This window comes from Phalangium opilio, unplaced genomic scaffold (assembly GCF_054372755.1).
Source record: "Phalangium opilio isolate 3A_F unplaced genomic scaffold, DU_Popi_V2 ptg000025l_1, whole genome shotgun sequence".
In the NCBI taxonomy this organism is placed as follows: Eukaryota; Metazoa; Arthropoda; class Arachnida; order Opiliones; family Phalangiidae; genus Phalangium; species Phalangium opilio.
In genome coordinates this window covers 406,725-427,098 of record NW_028324156.1, presented here as the reverse complement: position 1 = coordinate 427,098, position 20,374 = coordinate 406,725, and the positions used below count along the sequence as shown (strand labels likewise).

Below are 20,374 nucleotides of genomic sequence, written 5' to 3'. Positions count from 1 at the left end.
TAGGAGGCAATGAAGAAAATATATCGCATGCACGGGCCTTGGTAGATATAGGAGGCAATGATAATCTCTCTCTTTGCACGAGAGGTTTATCTTTAATATTTAAATAAATATAATTATTTTTAATTATTTTAATCTTCAATAATTAACATTAATAACAGTTAAATCGTCTAAAATAAAGTTATACCTATTATCATCTCAAACTTTGCTAATATTGACGTTTAAAGTGAAGGGTACCCCTCTTGCCCGCTTTCTTCAAATTTTGGGGTATATATACGATTCGTTTCCATTATAATAGTAAGGAAAAAGCGCAATTGCGAAAACCTTTGGTGGCGATCCCACCTTAGGGAGGCTAGACGTTTCTCGTAACCCTAGCTGATCGCCGCGTATATCCTAAAACCGAACGATGATAATGGAGTAGAAGCCAATGATACAGATTGGTGTCTATGTGGTACAGACGGAAGACCAGTGGATGGTGGTGTTAGAAGCCAGTGTAAGTGCAGACTGTTGTCAATGTGGGATTGACAAAGAACAGAAGATGGTGGTGATTGGAAGCCAGTATGTACAGACTGGTGTCCAAGTCGAATGGACGAAGACTAGAAGATGGTGGTGATTAGAAGCTAGTAAGAACAGACTGGTGTCCGTGTGGGATGGACAAAGACCAGAAGATGGTGGTGTGAGAACTCAAGTAGAAAGCCATTTCCGTGACTGTGAAATCAGTTCGGAAATGGCGAACACGTTTGCTCCGATACGCAAACTGCGAACGCGGTCACGTGGGTGTAACAACGGACAGACAGACAGACAGACACACAGACAGACACACAGACACGGCCGTTACAGAACCTCTCCTGGACTACGTCACACGGAGAGGTAATAAAAACTTCCCAAAACAAATGGAGCTCATCATCGTTAAACCGCCTCGTGCAGGGGCTTAATTTGGCGCGAAAACGTTCAATTAAGGCGGGAAAAGCCGGAATATAATCTTATCTTATATTAAAAAGGCATCCTCGACTATTATTGTTATTATTGAGATTATAGTGTAAACAAAACTTAATTATACCAGCTTTGTTATTTTTAGCTGCAAAATTAATAAAGCTTTAAATTTCCATCGCATCCAAAATAAACAACAAGCAAATTCCCCTTTATAAGACAGGGTGTTATAAAAAAGGCGGTGGTTGGACCGAAGTACAGCGATTTTTAGTCGAAAATGTGCTTAAGTCAGCGCCAGATATTCGTAAATCGGCGAGTGTCGATGACGTTTCTGTTCGTTACGCGGCGATTACCGCCTTTATGGACCCTAGCAATAAACATTTCCCTAAAGGCTCTCGCATTGGTTAATCTTTTTGCTTCTGTAGGGACCGAGGGGGTAGACACTTGAGATTCAGGTGTACAATATGTCTTGAACTCAATGTACTGTCAAAGCTGAACTGTGAGTTCCGAAGGCTTTGAACTCAATGCACTGTCAAAGCTGGACTCTTTCGAACTCGGGTGTACACAGAGATCCAGAGTGTCTACCCCCTCGGTAGGGAGTCTATGAGTCATTTTGAGTTTTGCCCTAAGGAATACAGTTTACGAGTTATGATTGAATTATTTTATGGATGACCCCTTGAAATTAAGTAGGAAACTAAGACGAAGTTATAACGTAATCCACGATACATTAAAACGAGTCACTTAAAAGGAAGAAAGATGGTAAATAGAACTTCGCGTTAATTTGTTTCTGATAAAACTCCATCTAAAACGGATGAGAGAGAAGATGAGATGACGTTCAACTCCACAGGGGATAATTACAGCAAACTTTTCAACATTTTAAAAGTTATTTTAAAAACCATAATTTGATTAAAGGTCTAGTGCGAATGCTGGAGTATATAATAAGTACTGTGATAATTTGACTATCGTTTCGTTTCTCTACAAACACACACTTGCACTTGATCTTGAGTGGCCAGCGAGTAAATCCTTATACAGGGTGAGGGGGTTTCTGATAAGTCTACCATAAATTAAGGGAGGAGTCCAAAATGTAACTTCTATTTTTCACTTTTACCAAAGGGCCACCATTTAAGATTGGATGGTGTATTTTACGGATGACCCCCTTTCATTTTTTATAAAAAAACTGATTTAGACAATGATTTCTAATTTAATTAAGGGGCCATCCCTAAAACACTCAAATCATAACAGGAAAACAGTGACTCTTAGGGCAAACAAAATGGCGATAGAAGTTACATTTTCGACTCAAAATCATGCAGCCAAAGAATATACCCCTTAATTTAAGCAACCAGACTTATCACAAACCACCTGTATTTGTTAAGTAAGACGGGTCAACTTCATTAGACGGACGACGTAACATTTCCAAGTGGAATTGCACGGCAGTAAATATCCTCTGGGGTCCATCGCAAACTAATAGCATCGTAGCAATAATATTGAGTTGGGTACAACGTCAGGCTAATTACCCGTCACTACTAATTGCCCAAGAGTCCTTGCTTGTCCAGTACTAAGATATATATAATCCAAGCGAGGCACTAACGAGCAAAGCACAGAGCCTCACCAGAAGATAAAGTTAAGATAAACTTCAAAAGAAAGCTAACCTAACTAACCCGCGCCAACTCTTCATTAATAAAAGAAAATAGAAATTTTGAAACTTGACTATTAAAATGCGCATTAAGGTCCTGCGCAACCCAACCAAAGCATAATAATAATACACCTTTTGAATCTTTGAACTATTGCAAACAAATACGTCACATTCACGTGATTGTTAAAATGCGCAATAAGTAACTGCGCAACTCATCAAAGTATCAAGCTTAGCCTTACTTAAACCTAACCCAATCTAGCCAGTCAATTCTTCAGAGGGAGTGGGGAAAGTGGTGAAAATATCCCCCATTAAACGTCATGCCTCCGCTAAGCCAATCAGATGCATCCCCCCCACAAGCCTTCCACTCAGTAAAATTTGGCGCCATTTTGGTAGAAAGAGGAGTCATATTAAACTACACCCCTTTTTTAAAAAATCAAACAGACCTTTGAAACGTCTTGAACAGTTCCAAACAATGACGTACGTCGCATTCACGTGACCTAATAATAAATGCGCATTAGGTAAACTGCGCAACTGGGAAAGGAAAAGGCATAGGTATTATACCCATTGTGTTTCGACCGTCCATTATAATATCTAAGATAATCTAATTTAATTTGAGTGTTGCGCGGTCTTCTCTTGAAGGCCGCAAGATGAGAGACAAAAGGAGCACGAATACATTCGAGACACTCTTAAATGACAGTAGTGTAAAAGTAAGGGCGAAGTGATACACTAACGTTATTCTTAGGTATACTGGAAAAGAAAGGAAGATGGCTTATTTCCCATCATCATGCAAGTGTAGAATTTCTCTTTTTGGGAATAGGCGGGGGCGGGGGTTGGACCTTTAAAAGTATAGGGTTTGCGTTCTACACGACACGCGAAGAACGCTAACGTAGGGACAGAGAAAATAATATTCAAATGGAAAGTACAGGGTCCTCATATACGACAAAAAGTGTAACTTAATTTCCTTCCATTTCCTGTTAAATGGAGTCGCAATAGAGTGGTACTGAAAGGGGAGGAGCTACGGGGCGTGACGTCAATATTGGTGTAGTCTAAATTGTATGGATGGTCTGAGCGATGACGACTTCCAATATGGTGGCCAAAAACTTAGGTAAGAGATAGGAGGGTGTGACGTCACGGGAAAGTTCGTAGTAGCAGACTACAGAGCAGGGATCGAATTCAAAAAAACCCATCTCACCGGGTTTTATTGGGGTTTTACTAACCATAAAAAACCAATCACTAAAATCTCGAATTTTGATGAATTAAAATGCTAAAAATAATTTATTTTTAAAAATATAGTTTAAGATACTAATTGTAATAGTATTTTATTTATAATATTTAACATTTTAATATTTTTGTTTTAATTAGAAGACGTGACTTTTGAATGACAATTATATACTACAACTAATTAACAAATTAAAATGTCTTAGTGGACAAAGACTAGAAAAAGTAAACGATAAGAGAACAAAATGGAATGACTGAAGCACCAGATATTAAAATTTTTCAGTTTAAAGTCATGATTATAAACATCAATTAACTACAAAATATAAAAAAAACCCAATAAAACCCGGGTTGGCTGGGGACTTTTTCTTTAAAATTAAAATAAAAATGGGCTGGTTTTTTTCTAACCCTACAATAAATTCAATCAGAGAAAGTGCCGATAAAATTAACGAAAGGAGACCAAAAAAAAGCCCTCAGCATATCAGCAAACATCTATTCCTGGGGCTATTTTCTCTGGTATGGATTCCATTTTTACTAAAAATAGTTCCACCAAAGCGTATGAGAAAATATTCTTCAAGTACATTCGTTTTTCGCCCAGTATGATGATATACGATAATCGATAAAAGAAGTCAAAAGCTTACAATGAACACACACATACACGAACAGAATGGTAACAACTCAATCGTGACAGCTATGTAACTTCATCATATTTTAAAGGGAGGAATGAATTTAAACTACAGTTACTTTCCCCTTCAAGTCATCCAACTAACTGTAACTTCATACTGACCATTGCCCGAGGGGTCGGTCATTCATGAAATCCCGTACGATACCCGTGAAATCCAATTTAAGAAATCCGAAATCAAGGCTGATTCAGAAATCAAAATAAAAAATCCGAAATCAGCAACGAAATCATAAAATCAGTAAAAAAATACACAAAATCAGTAAAGAAATCACAAAATCAACAAAGAAATCATGAAATCAGAAACAAAATCAGTAAAGAAATCGTGAAATCCATTACAAAATTCACGAAATCCAAAATCAAAAGAAATCACAAAATCCGTAGAAATCAAGGGAAAAATCTCAAAATCCGAGGAAATCAAGGGAAAAATCTCAAAATCCGAGGAAATCATGGGAAAAACCTCAAAATCCAACGAAATCAAGATAAATATTGCAAAATCCGAGGAAATCAAGGGAAAAATCTCAAAATCCAACGAAATCAAGATAAATATCGCAAAATCCGACGAAATCATATGAATAATCGCAAAATCCAACGAAATCAAACGAAATCCGAAGAAATCAAATTGGATTTCGAAATCCCGTACACTTTTTCAAAAACGTCGGACCCCTCGCCATTACCTACATGGTCAGTCAGTCAGATGAAGATTCGACTAAATATATCTCGCCATTGCAGTGCAATATCATAAGGGCAAAAATACAAATGAAAGAAAAAAGAAACGGGCGTCAATATTTGCCACTGTCTTCGGTAAACGATTGGGGCGTTCGTGTCACGCGATCTTATACGACTAATATTTGCTTAACGTACAAGTCCCTAAAAGTTGAAGACTGAAGAACAGTGTCTCAGTCTAGTGTCTCCAATCGAGCCGCAGCCACGAATCCCGCACGATTACAGTAAAAATCTCTAGAACATTAAGATAATACCAAAAGTATATAATACTTCTCTTCGAGAGAAGTGTACCACCACAATGGGGGGTAATTGTAACCCGATTCTTCATCCCAACATCAGAACATTTATTATAGCAAGGTTAACTATTTGTCAAGGAGCATGCGCTTGTAGATTAATTCTTGTCCCACGTCAAGACAATCAATGTTTATGAGTTGATTGCTGAGGATTTAGTAAATACCAAACAGTTATAGAATTCACCCGACAGTGCGATGCATGCAAGTTTGACGAGCAGGAAAGCAAACAAAAAGGGGTGGAGTAAGCCTGGGAAGAATCATGTTACATAAATAAAGTATTAAGAGGATGCAGAGTTTCATCCTTCTTCTATTATCCCCTTCTGATAATACTAACACTAATCTTTCGTTAATGTTCTTCCTGAGGAAAAAGACAAGGACGCGATGGATGGTTTATGGACAGGGAAAATGAATGAACAAGCGTTCACCGGTCTTCATTCATGACCAAAATTGATTTTTAGTAAACTAAATAAATTTTTTGAAACATCAATTTATGTTCAATAAATAATTCAGGATACAAAAATAAAATATTAAATAAAAGCTTCATCCCAGGACCAACAACTAAAGTACTTTGACCCCTAAATGAACTTTAAAATCGTAACCAAATAAATAAATTTTTTGAAACATCAATGTTCAATAAATAATTCAGGATACAAAAATAAAATATTAAATAAAAGCTTCATCCCAGGACCAACAACCAACAACTAAAGTACTTTGACCCCTAAATGAACTTTGAAAACGTAACTCACCCCTTTTAGAATTGAATTATAAGTAGCCAAACGATTTTAGTTAGTTATTGTTCACGACAAAGTTGGGTTGGGGGGAAATCTTTGCTTTATAATTCGAGTGTCCAAAATTACTCGTCGATGGGCAGGCAAGCAGACAAAGCGGGGGTTTGACGACGACGAGAACCTCTTGACGCGCGGAACTCGAAAACTCACTCGACCGGATGACGTTGACGGACTATACACTGATTTTGATATAAAGTGGAACAGGGCAAAGGCGGTCGGTCGCGGGGCCCTTAAGTGGTTTTTGGTCAAAACCAAAACCGTCCAAAGGCTATATAGATAGACAGATACTAATGTATTCGCCTTGGGAACCGTTACTGTTTGATACGTCAATCCTGGAGAAGCGCCTGTAACCGGGGATTAAAGGTATATAGCGTGGAAACAAACGCGGCCGCACCGTCGGGAGTGGTCAACGATCTTCGGGCCTGTTCAACGGATTGAACCCAAGGAAGGCTCTGGCTGGCTATCTCTTCTGCGTTTCTCTCTCTCTCTCCTTGACGGGTCGGGGTCCCGTTGCTAGGCAACATAGACCCACACTCACTATCTCTCTCTCTCGCTCTCTCTTTTGGGCCAGCCAAACTTTGGGGGTCTTGACTATGAAAGGGATGATCGCCAGAGGGCCTTAATGCTTTCCGAAGTAGAAAAGGGGATGAATCCTTAATCCGCGTTAAGAATAAGTGGTTGAGCTTGTAACGTTTATGACTGGGCGGAAGAAATTCCATATTCCATACCATACCTCGTCTAAAAGACACTTCTTATCCCTCTACCCCCTCGTGCTGATTTATTTTAGGAAGATATATAAAGGGTTAAAAATAACCCCCTAATAACGCGTGTCTCTCTAAATAATTGATATTTTATTCCGACACCGTCACATGACACACGCTTACCTATCAACAATCAGTCCCCCCTCTCCGTAAAAAAATGAGGGACAAGCTAAATTAGTGTTTCTTATTCTTAATGCTTCTATTCCTTACGCGTAATTAACTTAGGCCCAAGTAATTAACGGAGTAAAAATAAAAACTCAGTTGGTGGCTTAGACTACAGTATGGAATAGATCACACTGACAATTACTTTGAGTGTCACTGTACTATACTAGTAGCAGAAGTGAGATGAGACTAGAAGTACTGAGCTAACCAAATTCTTCACTCGGCGAAAGTGAATATTCTTGATAAGACACCAACGGTTGGCCCTCTAGTAGCGGTCTCATCTCACTTCTGCTAGTAGTTGAATCCAGGGCCGGATTAAAGGAAAGGTGGAGTGTGGGGTCACTGGCCCCCGGGCGCAAGGCTTGTTGGGGGCGCATTGAGTTAAACTATTCCCCAGACTTAGTAACATTTGCTGTTCTTTACTGGGATGAAACTTTGCCTTCCATCTCGCTTTTTGGCGCCTGCGCTGTAGTCTTATTGTATCATGAGAGTGTGCAGAGACGGATGGTAATGCAATGTATCAACCCCCTTGTATGTCCCGACATTTTAACGTCGGGAGGGGGGGGGTAAAAGAGAGTCTACTGTGTTGACCGCCTAGTTTTCATAAGAACAACATTGATGGGTATGCAATACAACAAAGACGTATAGATTAAGATCTGGCTATAAACAATATATTACAACTTTGGTGCCTGGACTGGTAACTAACGTCTTTGGGTCCAGATACCTTCCGGATATCTAAATCAAGCAGACGACACTGTGGACCCCCATCCCCCCGCCTTTTGAAATATGGGACCCGATAAAATCATGAGATTTTTATGTCCCTGAGAGAGACATATAGAAAAGCATGCATGAAGTTACTTAGCCATATAGGTTACCTTTCATGAATATTTAATACCTATCTGAAAGACGAGAAGATAAAACACGAGACGCCGATAAAAAACATTCAATTACAGGCCGGATATCGAAAATGGTAACAAGGTATCTTGGTGACATCCTTTTACAAAAAGAATCCGTTTTCTTGGACTAGAATATTCACCGTTATCAGAATGAGAAGAGGGAAATTAAGAATAAACCGAGGAGGGAGGGGGCTACTTCCCCCTGGTGGTACGTAGTCGTAGTAGTAGTTTTTAATTAAAGATTCTTCGGGGGGGGGGGGAATGAGCGTGGACCATTTTCCGCTCGTCGGATAATATTATTCTTGCTTCCAACCACAATCAAAATGACACAAAAACCCCCAGCCCTCTGTCATAGTATCCCCCAAAGGGAAATCTCGGTACCCCCTCCCCACGTGACCTTCTTAATTAATTTCTGGGCTTGTAATCTTCCTTCGGGTAGACTTTGATTCGACCATTAACCCTGGCGTACTGCCCCAACTTTTTAATCAAGAAATGTTAAGGTTGTAGCATAAGCAAATAATCCCCTTTAAGTGCCCACTATTAGTTCTTTTGCGGAACTTGCCATGCACACTTTCTGTACTTCAGCGCCAAGAAAAATCGGGCGTCAAAATACATGAAGAGAAGTATATATGTGGGTGGCTCGACTCTATTGGGTGAACGTTTTAGTTAGGGGTCTCTTTTTACCCGGAAACACCAAGTACTTATCCACCCCTAACGCCACAGGTTAAAAAGAAACCAGTTTTCTACCATGTTTTTTTTTTTGTATAGACAGAATGAGTACACTAAAGGGAAGGCTTTCAAGGCGGTGGTATCTCATATAACTCAATACCAGGTTGGGGTGAGGCGGATCATGGGCTGCAGGGGACAGAATAACCTGATAAATCAATCTTAAATGACGTCAGACCTAATCTTACCTAATCATCTATACTCCCCCACTAGCATTCTCCACTTCATAAAATCCCCCACCGTGCAGATGTAAATGTAAATGTAACGAGCCTTCTTGAAGCCCCGCCCTTTTACTGTTTCCCTACAGCTCCTATTGAGACATAAAAACTTAATGGTAGATTATTAATTTATGGTTGTACCAATGTCTCGTTTACTTTACGATTTCTGATTATATTCTTCGCAAACAAATGAAGCGTCGAGCTATAGTCGTTTTAATTTGGCGGGAGTTATTGCATTTTTTTGATTAAAATAACACTGATATTAAAAAATAAACAATTCTCTCGGGGTGGGCCCCCGCAGTTGTTTAATTTACCCCGTATAAAAGCCTTTCCCCAAAACACAGTTAAAGTTAATCAAGATCTTGCCTTAAAATCGGATAAGTTTGAGTCGCGATTGTTAAGTTTCCACCAGCTGAATTAAAATTAGAAATGTTTACGATATTAATATTGTTCGCGATTATCGGGCTTCAAGAAGTTTCAAGTCAAGGTTTCCGAAACGTCGCCGAACCCAACACGCGCTTCATTCCAACTGGACAAGTATATCCGATGAGGGGTCAAGGGTATGGTGGCCTTTACGGCTACCCATCTCAAAACGGCTACTATGGTCAACCTCAAGTAAGTAATTACATAAGTTTATAAGGTATGTTCCATAAGTAAGACACTACTTAAACTTCATAATGGTAGAGAGTTACTGAGAGCTAGTTCTAGCAGAACGACAAGCGAGAATTGAAGTACTACACTCGGTTAGTTTTGCAGTCCATCTCTAAGTTCCTATTTAGTCTATTAAGCCTTTGACAGCGCCTCAACAGGCGTCGCTTTACCTCGAATCATGACCTCCGTTGTCACTTCATGACAAGCTCTCACTAACCACTGACAAACTTATGGAACATACTCATTACGCATTTATGACTGACCCATCTGATTTTAGGTTGGAATTCCCGTTTATGGAGTCATGAACCAATTGGGCTCATACGGATATCCCGGTATGGGAGCATACCAACCGATTGGTTCCTCCTTAACTTCCGTTTCCGGCAGTGGATCGATCTACAATAACGTCTTACCCCCGTCTTACGTTCAATCAAACGCCTGGGACAATTACCAATACGGGCAACAGGCCAATTACTTGCAAAACGCCTTCAACACATTCTGGATGAACAGTCCCTATTACCGTCAACGAACTACGCAGGGGCTAAGTATCGGAAAGATGTTCAACAGTACAGTTTTGATTTTCACTGAAATTGTTGGTCAAACAAGTGAATCGTGTTTGATGAGGTTACTCTGCGAAGCCGCAAGAAATCCGGAGTCTTTCGGTCGTTTTTACGCCTTTGCGCAGGAATTTTTCGAGTAATTTTAAATTAACATAACATTATATACCTTTAAAAGAACGGCCTAGCTTTTTATAAAAGGTAAAATATTTATTAAGACTAAATAAATTATCTCTTATTATAAAATACCTAGAATTTAATTAGTCTTAAAACCGAGGACTACTGAGCCAACGGCCATTTGTTTGGAGCCAACCGAACCTCTTACAGCCTGTGAGAATTCAACCAATCCCGTAGGGGTAAGAGGTTCTGGCTAGCAGACGCCACTAAAACAATGGTGGTTAGCGCTAGTAGTCCTCGTTTTAAGACTAATTAAATGCTTCTTATTTTGTAAAAGAGTTCATTTATTTGTTTTAATAATATTTAATTCCTTTTATATTAAGAAAAAGGCCATTATTTTATGGTATAACGTTATGTTACCTGTACTTTCCCTTTAAGCGTATTAAGTCATTAATGCAATTTATGTTTTATTTCTAGGGCGGTAGGTGAGTCATTGAAAGACGACTTACAAAAATTCCGCGACGCCTTCAAACTGAACGTCGTTAATTGCGCCTTAACTCACCACAAATGCAACCACGACATTAAAGAGCTCCGACAACTATTACGGTCAATGGATTTACTATAATCGACAGCTGTATATACACTATATTTATTCAATAACTATTATTTTTATTTACTCGTATGGAATAAACTTATATTTTAAACTTAATGTCCCAATAATATTTGTCAAATTTTATAAACTTAAAAGTCGATTTTCGATAGCTCCCACGTACTTAATAAAGTTTGAACGCAAAGTACAATTTTAGTTTTAGACTTGACCTGTCTGTATTTCATTTCCCAAGACACCTGAGATAGAAGTTAAAAGGGTTAGATAGATGTTTGACCCAATTTCGAAGCGGTGCGGGCCTAAGTTTAAAAGTTATCGCATAAATTAAATTTCCAAAAGAGATAACTCAAAAATGGCGGAAGTAAATTCAATCGAAGTTAATGGTGAAAAAAAAAGAAAGAAAATAAAACAAAAACTAGGCATAATTTTTTGGGGATTAAAAGACAATTCATCTTACCCAACCATTATGAACATCATCGTTTATTCAGGCCTCTGTTAATAATTCAAAGCAGCCGTTTCCCATTAACGATCTATTTCGTTTAGTCAGGGATAGATTTAATTTTAGAAGTAGGAATGGAGAACGGTTAGTATTTATACTTATGCCCAGTATAAAGCCCCTCCCTCCAACACGTAACGAACAGTTAAAATTATCTTATTGGCTCACTTAAACTACGTTTTGATGACGTTGCTGACAGATACGGCGAAAAATACGTTTATTCCTTTTTATCTCTGTCCCTATGACCCGCCTCTTCTTTCATACCCCTCCGTCCCATGGAAGGGGTTCCGGGACTTTGGCGCGCGTCCACATTACTCTGTTCTCCATTCCTACTTCTAAAATTAAATCTATCCCTGGTTTAATTAATTCATTCATTCATTAAATAATTATTTTTTCCATTCGTAAATCGTAATGCAAGAAGCGTTTGTGGTAATTATAAAATAAAATCCCTTAAAAAGGGTTATAATCTCGACCTTATAAGGTGATAACAGAGGAAACATGGTTCATTCTTGGAAGGCTTATCTGTGTCATAGATTGAAGGGTAATTTCCGGTTCCTTTCTAGATAGTTAGGAAGTAACCGTACCACTATATTTCGACCTCAGTTTGAGCAAAGATGATTTTCCCATATGGGCATTTACATTATGTATCAATCCGCCATAGATGAAAATCTATTGTTATCACGGGGCGAATAAGGAGATTTCGGAAACACATTTTCATCCATCATCTCTAGGAAGGAAGCGTGTTTTCTTTGCCTTAAACGGCGTTCTTACTGTACTCTTTCTACTAATATCGTGTTTATAATGGGGTTTCTTGGGTCAATCTCTCACCCTGAGGGGGTATTCCCCTTCAAAACCTTAAGGGAATTTTGAAATACTGTTGTTCTGGAATGTACACCTGTAGTCTCAAATTCTCAATTCAACCTAAAGTTTTCTTGGATTTTTAATTCTGGAGGGCCGTTGAAAAAGAACCCACACACCCTCTTGTAATGTTAAAGAAAAAAAAAAATCAGAGTTTTTAGGCTTAGCGTCCCATAGAAAAAGCGTGGGTTTTTTGGTGGTCCAGTACATCGAATAACTTAAAAACTACAGCGAACTTACGTTTCGGAATACTTTCAAATTAACAAGTAACTATTCAAGGTGTGCCTTATCAAAGTTTCATCAAAAACAATTAAGTCTAAGTATGTTAATTTAATTAATTTTGAAAGTATGGCCGAAATTGTTTTCGCTATACAAAGTCAATTTAAAACGTTAGCACGTTCCAAGCTATTTTTTCCAATTTTCATGCTGGTTGAAAAACAATGGGGTCTAGCCCTTTTGAGTGCTAACAAAGTTAAGTTGGTAAATTGCTGTTTTCTATAGGAATGATTTTTAATTCAAACAATAATTCCGTAAAAAGACACTGTAATGATTAAAATTATAAATTTTCAATTAAGAAAAGTAAAAAAAAAAAAGTGTTAGGCTTATGATACTAATGTGTTTTGACGTTGACGGTTATAAATTTATAAACTAATAATATTTATTTCCAAAAACGAAATTCATCGAAGCGTCGAGGATCTTTTTTATATTTCGATAAAATTGGTTTCTTATACTATATATTTCTCCTTTGACAAGAGTAAATAGTGAAAAAAAAGCAGATGAAGCCCATTGTATTTATCCGTTGCTATAGATCTGTCTAAGAGACTCGGCCAAAAAAAAATCCTGTCGTATAGAAAAAGAAAAATAGGGGGATAACTTTTCAATAAATGTTTTAGGAGCTGAAATCTTGATTTATATAAGAAAAGAACGGCAAGATTTCGTATTCGGGCTGAAATCTACTAAAACTAAATAACGACACCATTTGTCTGGGTTTAGGGAAGCTGACACTCTTTTTCATTGGCAATTTACAAACTCGTTCCTCATCACTAAGAACCAACCCAACCCAACCAAACCTAGAAAGAATGTAGAAAAATATCACGTGAAAAATCTAAAAGGGCTTTCAATTTATCTTCAAGTAACAAAGCAACAAAAGGATATAAGAATTAACCGGATGTACAATGGGTTATGCAGGGGCGTGTAGTAGTAGTACCTTTACTATTCGCAGCAGCAGTGATTGGGTAATGTCACGTGACTGTAGCGTGGCCCATGTCCCATTGCACTGATAAGGCTACGAAGTTCACGCATGCTCAATGGATATACATTTGTTGGAAGATATAAGCTTTACACTAAATACATGGATACCTTCTACTTAGACCCCATACTACCATCTAATTGAAGCTAAGAGGAAGGGCTAAGCTAAAAACTTGGCTCCTCCTTCCAGTCATCTCATTTGTTATTCGAATACTTATGATGCAATGTATAACTTTGTTGCGCCGCAAGTAGGTGGCAAGACGTGATTTCAAAGCTCAAATAAATTATGCCTGACGTCATGGTGACGGTTTCTACACCTCCTCTTCTTTAATTCAAGCAGAAAGGCTCAGAAAATGACAGGCTCTAAAAGATTCCAAGTTGACAATTCTGGCTTTACATAGGCCCTGCCCCTACATAAACACATTGAGCATCCCTTAAAAACTTCACGATAGAATTGAACAAACTCATGTTTGCATTTTCCGGCTTTGCAAAAGACGCCGTACGTAACATTTCTTCAATATTTGAGTTTGTACTCTGTTTGTCGAATTGTCGTCTCTAATGGAGACAGACCAGCAAACGGTGCATGGGTTTACGCTCATAATTAGCCCTTAAAGATTAAGAAAAGGGAGTCGTTTGGTTCCCCCCTTATACTCCCTAAATTAGGAAGTACTTTCAACCAAAAGAACGGAAACGGGGGGGGGGGGTCCTTTATTTCATTTTCGTCGTACAAGACGGCCTGTCCAAAAACCAAAAAGACAATCAAAGTAGCCTATAGAGGCGCGCAATCTCACTGGGCATCGCGGAACCATGGACCACCGGTGACTTATAGAGGACCGGCAAAGCACGCGTTTCTTTACCCCTACATACGGATCAAGCCTCGTACCAAACAAATATCATAATGGAGAGGGGGAGTGTATAAAAGATGCTAAGCCTAATAGACCATTTCGTTGTAACTAAGAGGGGAAGAAAAGGGGGTAAAACTCCACCTTCCATTTCGCTTTATGGCGCCTGCGCTGTAGTCTCTTTGTACCATGAAGAGTGCATGCGCAGAGACGGATGGCAATGTATCAACCCCTTGTATGTCACCCTCCCAAGTCTTACCGCTGTTCTGGTAGCCATATTGTGTGGGTGGTCTCAGCTTCATTCCTGTTTTAAACCCACCAATATGGCAGCGTAAATTATGTCACGAGACTCAGCTCCTCCTCCAACTGAAAGCTCTCTATACCGACGACCTTGAACGATGACCCCCGTGCCTACCCTTCCTCGAGAGGAAGATAGTCTTAAACTTGTTAAAGGCCTGCGAATTCTAGTCCTCTATAACAAACCATCCATGGAGAAACGCTAGACGAAAACGATGTAGTAGTTCTAAGCTGGCAACCGAGTAAAGCTCACCCAGAGCGCAAAAATTACCTTGGCAGATAGGGATTAAAAATGTCCGTCAAGAGGTACAAGTAGGGGAAGGGGTCGCCAAACCCCTAAACCGCAAAAATAAAGAGGCTTTCATTCGGAAAACGACATTTGCCAACCCAGAGGACTTAATTAACCGACTTGTCAGAATTCCGAGCGGTCTTTTGAAATAACCGAGGTTCTTATTACTATATTTTTCGTTTCTTTTTTTCATTCTTTGACAGGGGGATGTTAGTGATGGTTGCACGTACCATGGTAGAGTTTCGATTTCGGCAGGAGGTGTTGGTCGCAACGTTGCCGATTGCCTGAGTAAATTGGGCAGTCGACCATTCTTTATCTCTCGAGTTGGAGATGACCTTTACGCTCAACTTCTATCCCGAACTAATTCCTATTTGGAGGTCAGTACCTATGTCCGTATTTTACCTCTAAACACGCAAAACCTTAACAAATATCATCATCTATAGCAAATGGGCGGAATTGAAATATCGGAGAGCGAATCGACGGCCAAATGTTCCGTCGTTCTGAACTCCAAAAAAGAATGCGAAATTCTTGTGGGAGATTTTGGAATTCACAGCGGGATCGACGCCAAAATGGTATAATAAATACAGCATAAGTCTGTCATAATTAAAGGGTGCGTTATTAGGGTTAAACTGAGTTAAAATCGTCACTAAGAACATGGATGCGGTCTATACAACATGATTTAGTTACGGAGACATGGGCTCCTAAACATTGATTCGTCCCTAAAACAAAGGATAGTCGGATATGTGGAGTAATTTTAGCATTACTTTGCTATAGATAAAGGTCCAATTAACGTTCTTAAATTGATGACTCCTTGTTTTGGTGGCCAATCTACGTTAGGGAGCTCATATTAATTAAATGGTGTGTAGACCGCCATGTTCTTTATGACACTTTTCACTCAGTTTGACCAGGGATAGATTTAATTTGAGAAGTAGAAATGGAGAACAGAGTAATATCTGGGCGCGCGTCAAAGTCCCGGACCCGCTTCCACGGGACGGAGGGGGGTATGAAAGAATAGGCGGGTCATAGCGACAGAGGGAAAAAGGAATTAAGCATTTTTCGCCGTCCCCGTCAGTTACGTCATCAAAACGCGGTTTAAGTGAGCCATGCAATAAGATAATTTAAACTTTTCGTTACGTGTTGGAGGGAGGGGCTCTATACTGGGTGGTCTATGAGTCGGACTGTAGTAAATACTAACCGTTCTCCATTCCTGCTTCTAAAATTACATCTATCCCTGGTTTGACCCACAGAATACGCTCTTTTAATATATGGCAGAGTTATCAGAAGTACTCAGTCTCATATAATACGTCAACTAAACTCTTGAAATTTATCTTAAATAGATCAGGAATCACGAACAGGTCATTAAAAGGTCACCAATGCTAATCATGGATGCAAATATACCACTGGAAAGTACTAATCTCCTTCTAGATTTGAGCGAACAATATGACATCCCCGGTAAGTATTTTAAATGTTTTCACATATACATGTATATAGATGACAAACTATTCCAAACGTATATTGGAATGTTGCATTATTATTATTATTTATATTTATTTGGGTATACAAAAACACGCGCCTTTTACACCACTACTAATTAATTAATTAATTAAAAATATATAGGTTAAAATTCCCGTTAATATTAAAATTGTAAATGGCCGGATTCGATTTTTAAAAGCGAATTAAAAGATTTCGCCGCGTTTATATGTATAGTATAAAAAATTCTGATATTCTAATTTAATGCCCTTATCACATTAAGACGACTAAAATAGCTCTAAAAATACATACAGGGTTCTAAAAAAGGGGTAATTATGGAACACCGAAGTATAGTGGGATGGTTCTATGGGGACACCAATTTTGAGTCGAAAATGATGTAACTTCTATAATCAATTTTGCAACAAGGGGCAAAGTTCACGAGTCATGAATGATCGGAGTGTTTTACGGATGACCCCTTAAATTTAAGAAAGAAAGTGAAGAGATAATGCTAATTTTATTAAGGGGTCATCACTAAAACAACCCAATCATAACTTGTTTAGGGTGTATATTAGGGGAAAATGCCATAAAAGTTATATTTTCGACTCAGACTCAAAATGATTTCCCATAGAACCATCCCACTGTATTTCTGTCCTATAATTACCCTTTTGAAACACGCTGTCTAACAACATACTTATATAAACTAAAATCGATGTTAATTCATTAATATGAGATAATTATAAATTAATTAATGGTTAAATTAATGTCGATCGAGTATAGACTAGATTCGGACCATCAACTCAGTTGCCCCATAGGCGACCATGCACGTCACGTGATTGGTCAGTTAACTTAATTAAACCCAAAAATAGACAAAAGAGATTGAAAGTGGGTATAGGTATATAGATATACAGAATGGAAGAGGCTGAGTCGAGTCCTTCATGACGTCACGATGGAAATGGGGTGGGTGGGATTGTGTCTCTGACCACACACACAATCACACGTCGCTGCTAAATTTGACGGGTCTCGGATTGAGTTGTAGCGTCGTACTGGGAGAATCCGATCTGAGATTTTGAAAGGTAAATCGGGATAGAGACAGTGGTCAAGAAAAAGAGAAAACAGATAGGTATCATTTGTAGATGTGAGAGTTAAAATAAAACGAGGGTGCAAGCGCTAAAACAAAACTCGGCAAAAAAACATATAACGTGTATTATTATATTTTCTTTTCTTTTTATACTTAAAAACTACAAAAGTAAAAAATAATACGGTCGTACAAAATATATAATGAACGATTTAATTAATTAACCGGTATAAAATTCCGTCAGTCTAAAATTAATATAATGGGGGGGGGGGTCAAAGGTCAAGTGCTAATGAATCTTCTAAAATTATTATGGCGACTAAATTATGGCCTTAATTTCATTTCCGCGTACGTAAATATCAATTATAATTAAATATTAAAACATTAAACAGCGAAAGCTTCTATGGAAATTTCAGCATCGTTATTTAGCTTTAGCAGAAGTAGGATAAGGGACTAGAAGTATTGAGGTAACCAAATTCTTCACTTGGCGAAAGTGAATATGCTTGATAACACAAATAACGCACCAACGGTTGGCCCTCTGGTAGCGGTTTCTGAATTTTCCCTCTCCAAAACGTGAGACGCTCGCGGCGGTAGACGGCCGGACTAGATTCAAGCACCCGCTTCGTCCGTGTTCCGCGGCTTTAGGTTGAGGGGAAGGGGGTAGGAAATATTTTTGGAACTCGACCAATTTTTTTCTCTCTAGTGTAGGCGCGATGGAAGCGGCGAACAAAATCCTCAAATTTGTTCACTAGTGCCAGGATCTACTACTATCAATGCTAGAGCTCTTTACTTCTAGTCTCATCCTACTTCTGGCTTAACTAACCTATCTAGGCGTTAAGTACTGACACCGAAGGAGTGTCTGGCTGCTGCTGGGTCGAGTGCGTTTAGGTGTATAAAAACAAAATAACCGATAACCAGTAAAAAAAATTAATAAACTAAATCGTAAGAAGCAGTCACCAATTAAGGAGGATGGACAACGAACGGTTAAGAAAGCCAGGAAACGTAAAATTTTGCGTTGCGGACTAATTAAAAAAAATGATGGAGGGGTGGTGATTAGAGTTTTGTTTAAAACCTTGGTTGCATATTGTAGACGAGATTGTTGGCCCGTCTTCTTCTATCACGTGCTTTGAAGGCTTCGGCCAATAGGCAAATTGAAGCGAATCCATGAAAGAAGAATGACACAACGGCGAAGGCGTACGCCCACGACAAATAATTGTACATTGGGTATTGTAACCAATTTCTATTTTGGTACATTCCACCGAAGACGGCAACAGATAGAAATAAAGGAAGAGCTGCAATATGCCAAGGAGACACGTTCCAATTTGAACCCACAATGGTCCAATCATTGAAACTATATTGAATTTACTGACCAGTCGAAGCGGCCAAAACAAAGGCCGATGCGAGAACGATGACCTCGTACCTCAAAAGGTATCTCATTAAAACCAAACTGATCAGTGCCAAAGAACCCAAAGATAACACCAAGGCCACGCACATCATGGCTTGAACAAACATCATCCAACCTAAATGTATACCATTTAGAAATCACACACCGATTAGTGACCACTCAAAAACCATGGTCCAACGAATCGTACCGGGTTGCAACCAGTCTCTTATATTCTGGTACTTGTAACTAAAAATCCAGTGACACCCGTCAAATTTCTCGTCATACTGGTAAGGCGGATGACGGTAATTTCGGAAGCAGACATCCCAGAGTCCCAAACGTACGAAATTTGAATAAGTCTCTTGATAAGATTCGAGCCAATACGGACTCGAAAATGAGATGACCAGTAGAACGGCCGCCAGAAAGGCCAGAACACTTCCCGCCAATAAAAGGCCCGAAGCTCGCGGGTACCGACCCGGTTCCCCCATAATGGTGGGCGTCGTGCCCCCCGTACCCACGCTCACCGTCAGTGTTCAAATCGCAAACCGCAACTACTTCGAATAATCAACTACAGAGGCGAAAACAAAGAGAAAAGAAATCCACAATCCTATTCATGAATTAAACAACAACCCAACCCAACCCACGATGCGAAACTTTTAAAACAATGGTGCGTAACAACTAGTTTTGGAGTTCAACGACATTAAAACATTAAAACTATTCCAATATTCAGAGAACAAACACTAACACTACGTTTGAAACCTTATTAACACAACCTAATACCTTTCGAAATAAACTAAACACTATTGCTTACGCGATTTAAAATTAAGTTAACAAGAACTAAAAAAAAGAAACGGCGCCAAAACTCTGAACCACGCCTATACACTAGCGGATGGACGCCCCAAAGCGAAAGCCATAGCAATAACGAAAACTTATTACCTGAGGCAACAGAAAACTGCTAAGCCTAACTTCGATAAATTCTATCTCTTTTTCAAATAAGTTAATCTCTACCCAATTTTGAAAAGAAAGAAAGAGAGAAAGACGACAGTTGTCTAAAAATAAACTCGGGCTATACTATTCTGTTGGGCATTGAATTGTTTGGGGTATCTATGGAAACAAGAACACTATACACGCTACTACATACCTTGGTATAAATCTACCTTACCTGGACGCCAGTCGCCACCACACTCTATACTATTACAAGTTACAACAACTTTACAACAAGAAGAGCTGAGTGACTGAGCCATCGAGTAATGGTAGGGAGGAGGAACTACCATGCCGGGGAGGGACGGTAAAAATTGGTGTTACCTGTCCGGTTTATCGACTAGTTACTCCATTCACCCCTATAGTAGAACCTTTTCAAACTGAATTAGTAGTGAGATGGCGAGACTGTTGTGTAGAAAGAATTATATATACATAAACGGCGTGACGTCAGTTGGATAATTAATTCCGAATAGTGGTTCGACAAGGA

General features: G+C 39.0%; 4 protein-coding genes across 6 annotated transcripts in view; 2 read left to right on the top strand and 2 right to left on the bottom strand.

Moving 5' to 3' along the window:
• Positions 1-20,374, bottom strand: part of LOC149691580 (tetraspanin-14-like) — a 118,661-nt gene that overhangs the window by 86,711 nt on the left and 11,576 nt on the right. The window lies entirely within an intron of this gene.
• The window catches only part of LOC149691582 (uncharacterized), a 120,553-nt gene that overhangs the window by 92,552 nt on the left and 7,627 nt on the right, over positions 1-20,374 (top strand). Inside the window, exons 10-12 of the mRNA XM_089868899.1 lie at positions 15,187-15,360; positions 15,427-15,555; positions 16,321-16,435. Of these exons, the coding sequence (XP_089725025.1) occupies positions 15,187-15,360; positions 15,427-15,555; positions 16,321-16,435 (418 nt within the window). The remainder of the gene's footprint in view (positions 1-15,186; positions 15,361-15,426; positions 15,556-16,320; positions 16,436-20,374) is intronic.
• LOC149691585 (uncharacterized) lies at positions 9,579-11,105 on the top strand. The gene is made up of 2 exons (XM_089868935.1): positions 9,579-10,368; positions 10,824-11,105. The coding sequence occupies exons 1-2, from the start codon at positions 9,977-9,979 to the stop codon at positions 10,969-10,971; spliced, it is 540 nt and encodes a 179-aa protein (XP_089725061.1). The 5' UTR covers positions 9,579-9,976; the 3' UTR covers positions 10,972-11,105.
• pck (Claudin superfamily protein pickel) lies at positions 17,649-20,192 on the bottom strand. Of its 3 annotated transcripts, none has more exons than XM_089868924.1 (4): positions 20,069-20,192; positions 19,118-19,474; positions 18,896-19,045; positions 17,649-18,817 (listed from the first exon to the last, which is right to left on the bottom strand). In XM_089868924.1, exons 2-4 carry the CDS (start codon positions 19,392-19,394, stop codon positions 18,591-18,593), a joined length of 654 nt encoding a protein of 217 aa, XP_089725050.1. In that variant the 5' UTR covers positions 19,395-19,474; positions 20,069-20,192; the 3' UTR covers positions 17,649-18,590. The 3 variants fall into 3 exon arrangements, with proteins under 3 accessions (XP_089725050.1, XP_089725049.1, XP_089725051.1); XM_089868923.1 differs by having other exon boundaries at positions 20,048-20,191; XM_089868925.1 differs by lacking the exon at positions 20,069-20,192 and adding an exon at positions 19,843-20,033.

Excerpts from the sequence above, each read along its gene's own strand:
- LOC149691585 (XM_089868935.1), top strand. The coding sequence starts at position 9,977 with ATGAACCAATTGGGCTCATACGGATATCCCGGTATGGGAGCATACCAA. Across the intron at positions 10,369-10,823 it reads TTTGCGCAGGAATTTTTCGA|GGCGGTAGGTGAGTCATTGA; the intron begins GTAATTTTAAAT and ends TTTTATTTCTAG.
- pck (XM_089868924.1), bottom strand. The coding sequence starts at position 19,394 with ATGGGGGAACCGGGTCGGTACCCGCGAGCTTCGGGCCTTTTATTGGCG. Across the intron at positions 19,046-19,117 it reads AAGAGACTGGTTGCAACCCG|GTTGGATGATGTTTGTTCAA; the intron begins GTACGATTCGTT and ends GTATACATTTAG. Across the intron at positions 18,818-18,895 it reads TGTTTTGGCCGCTTCGACTG|CTCTTCCTTTATTTCTATCT; the intron begins GTCAGTAAATTC and ends GGCATATTGCAG.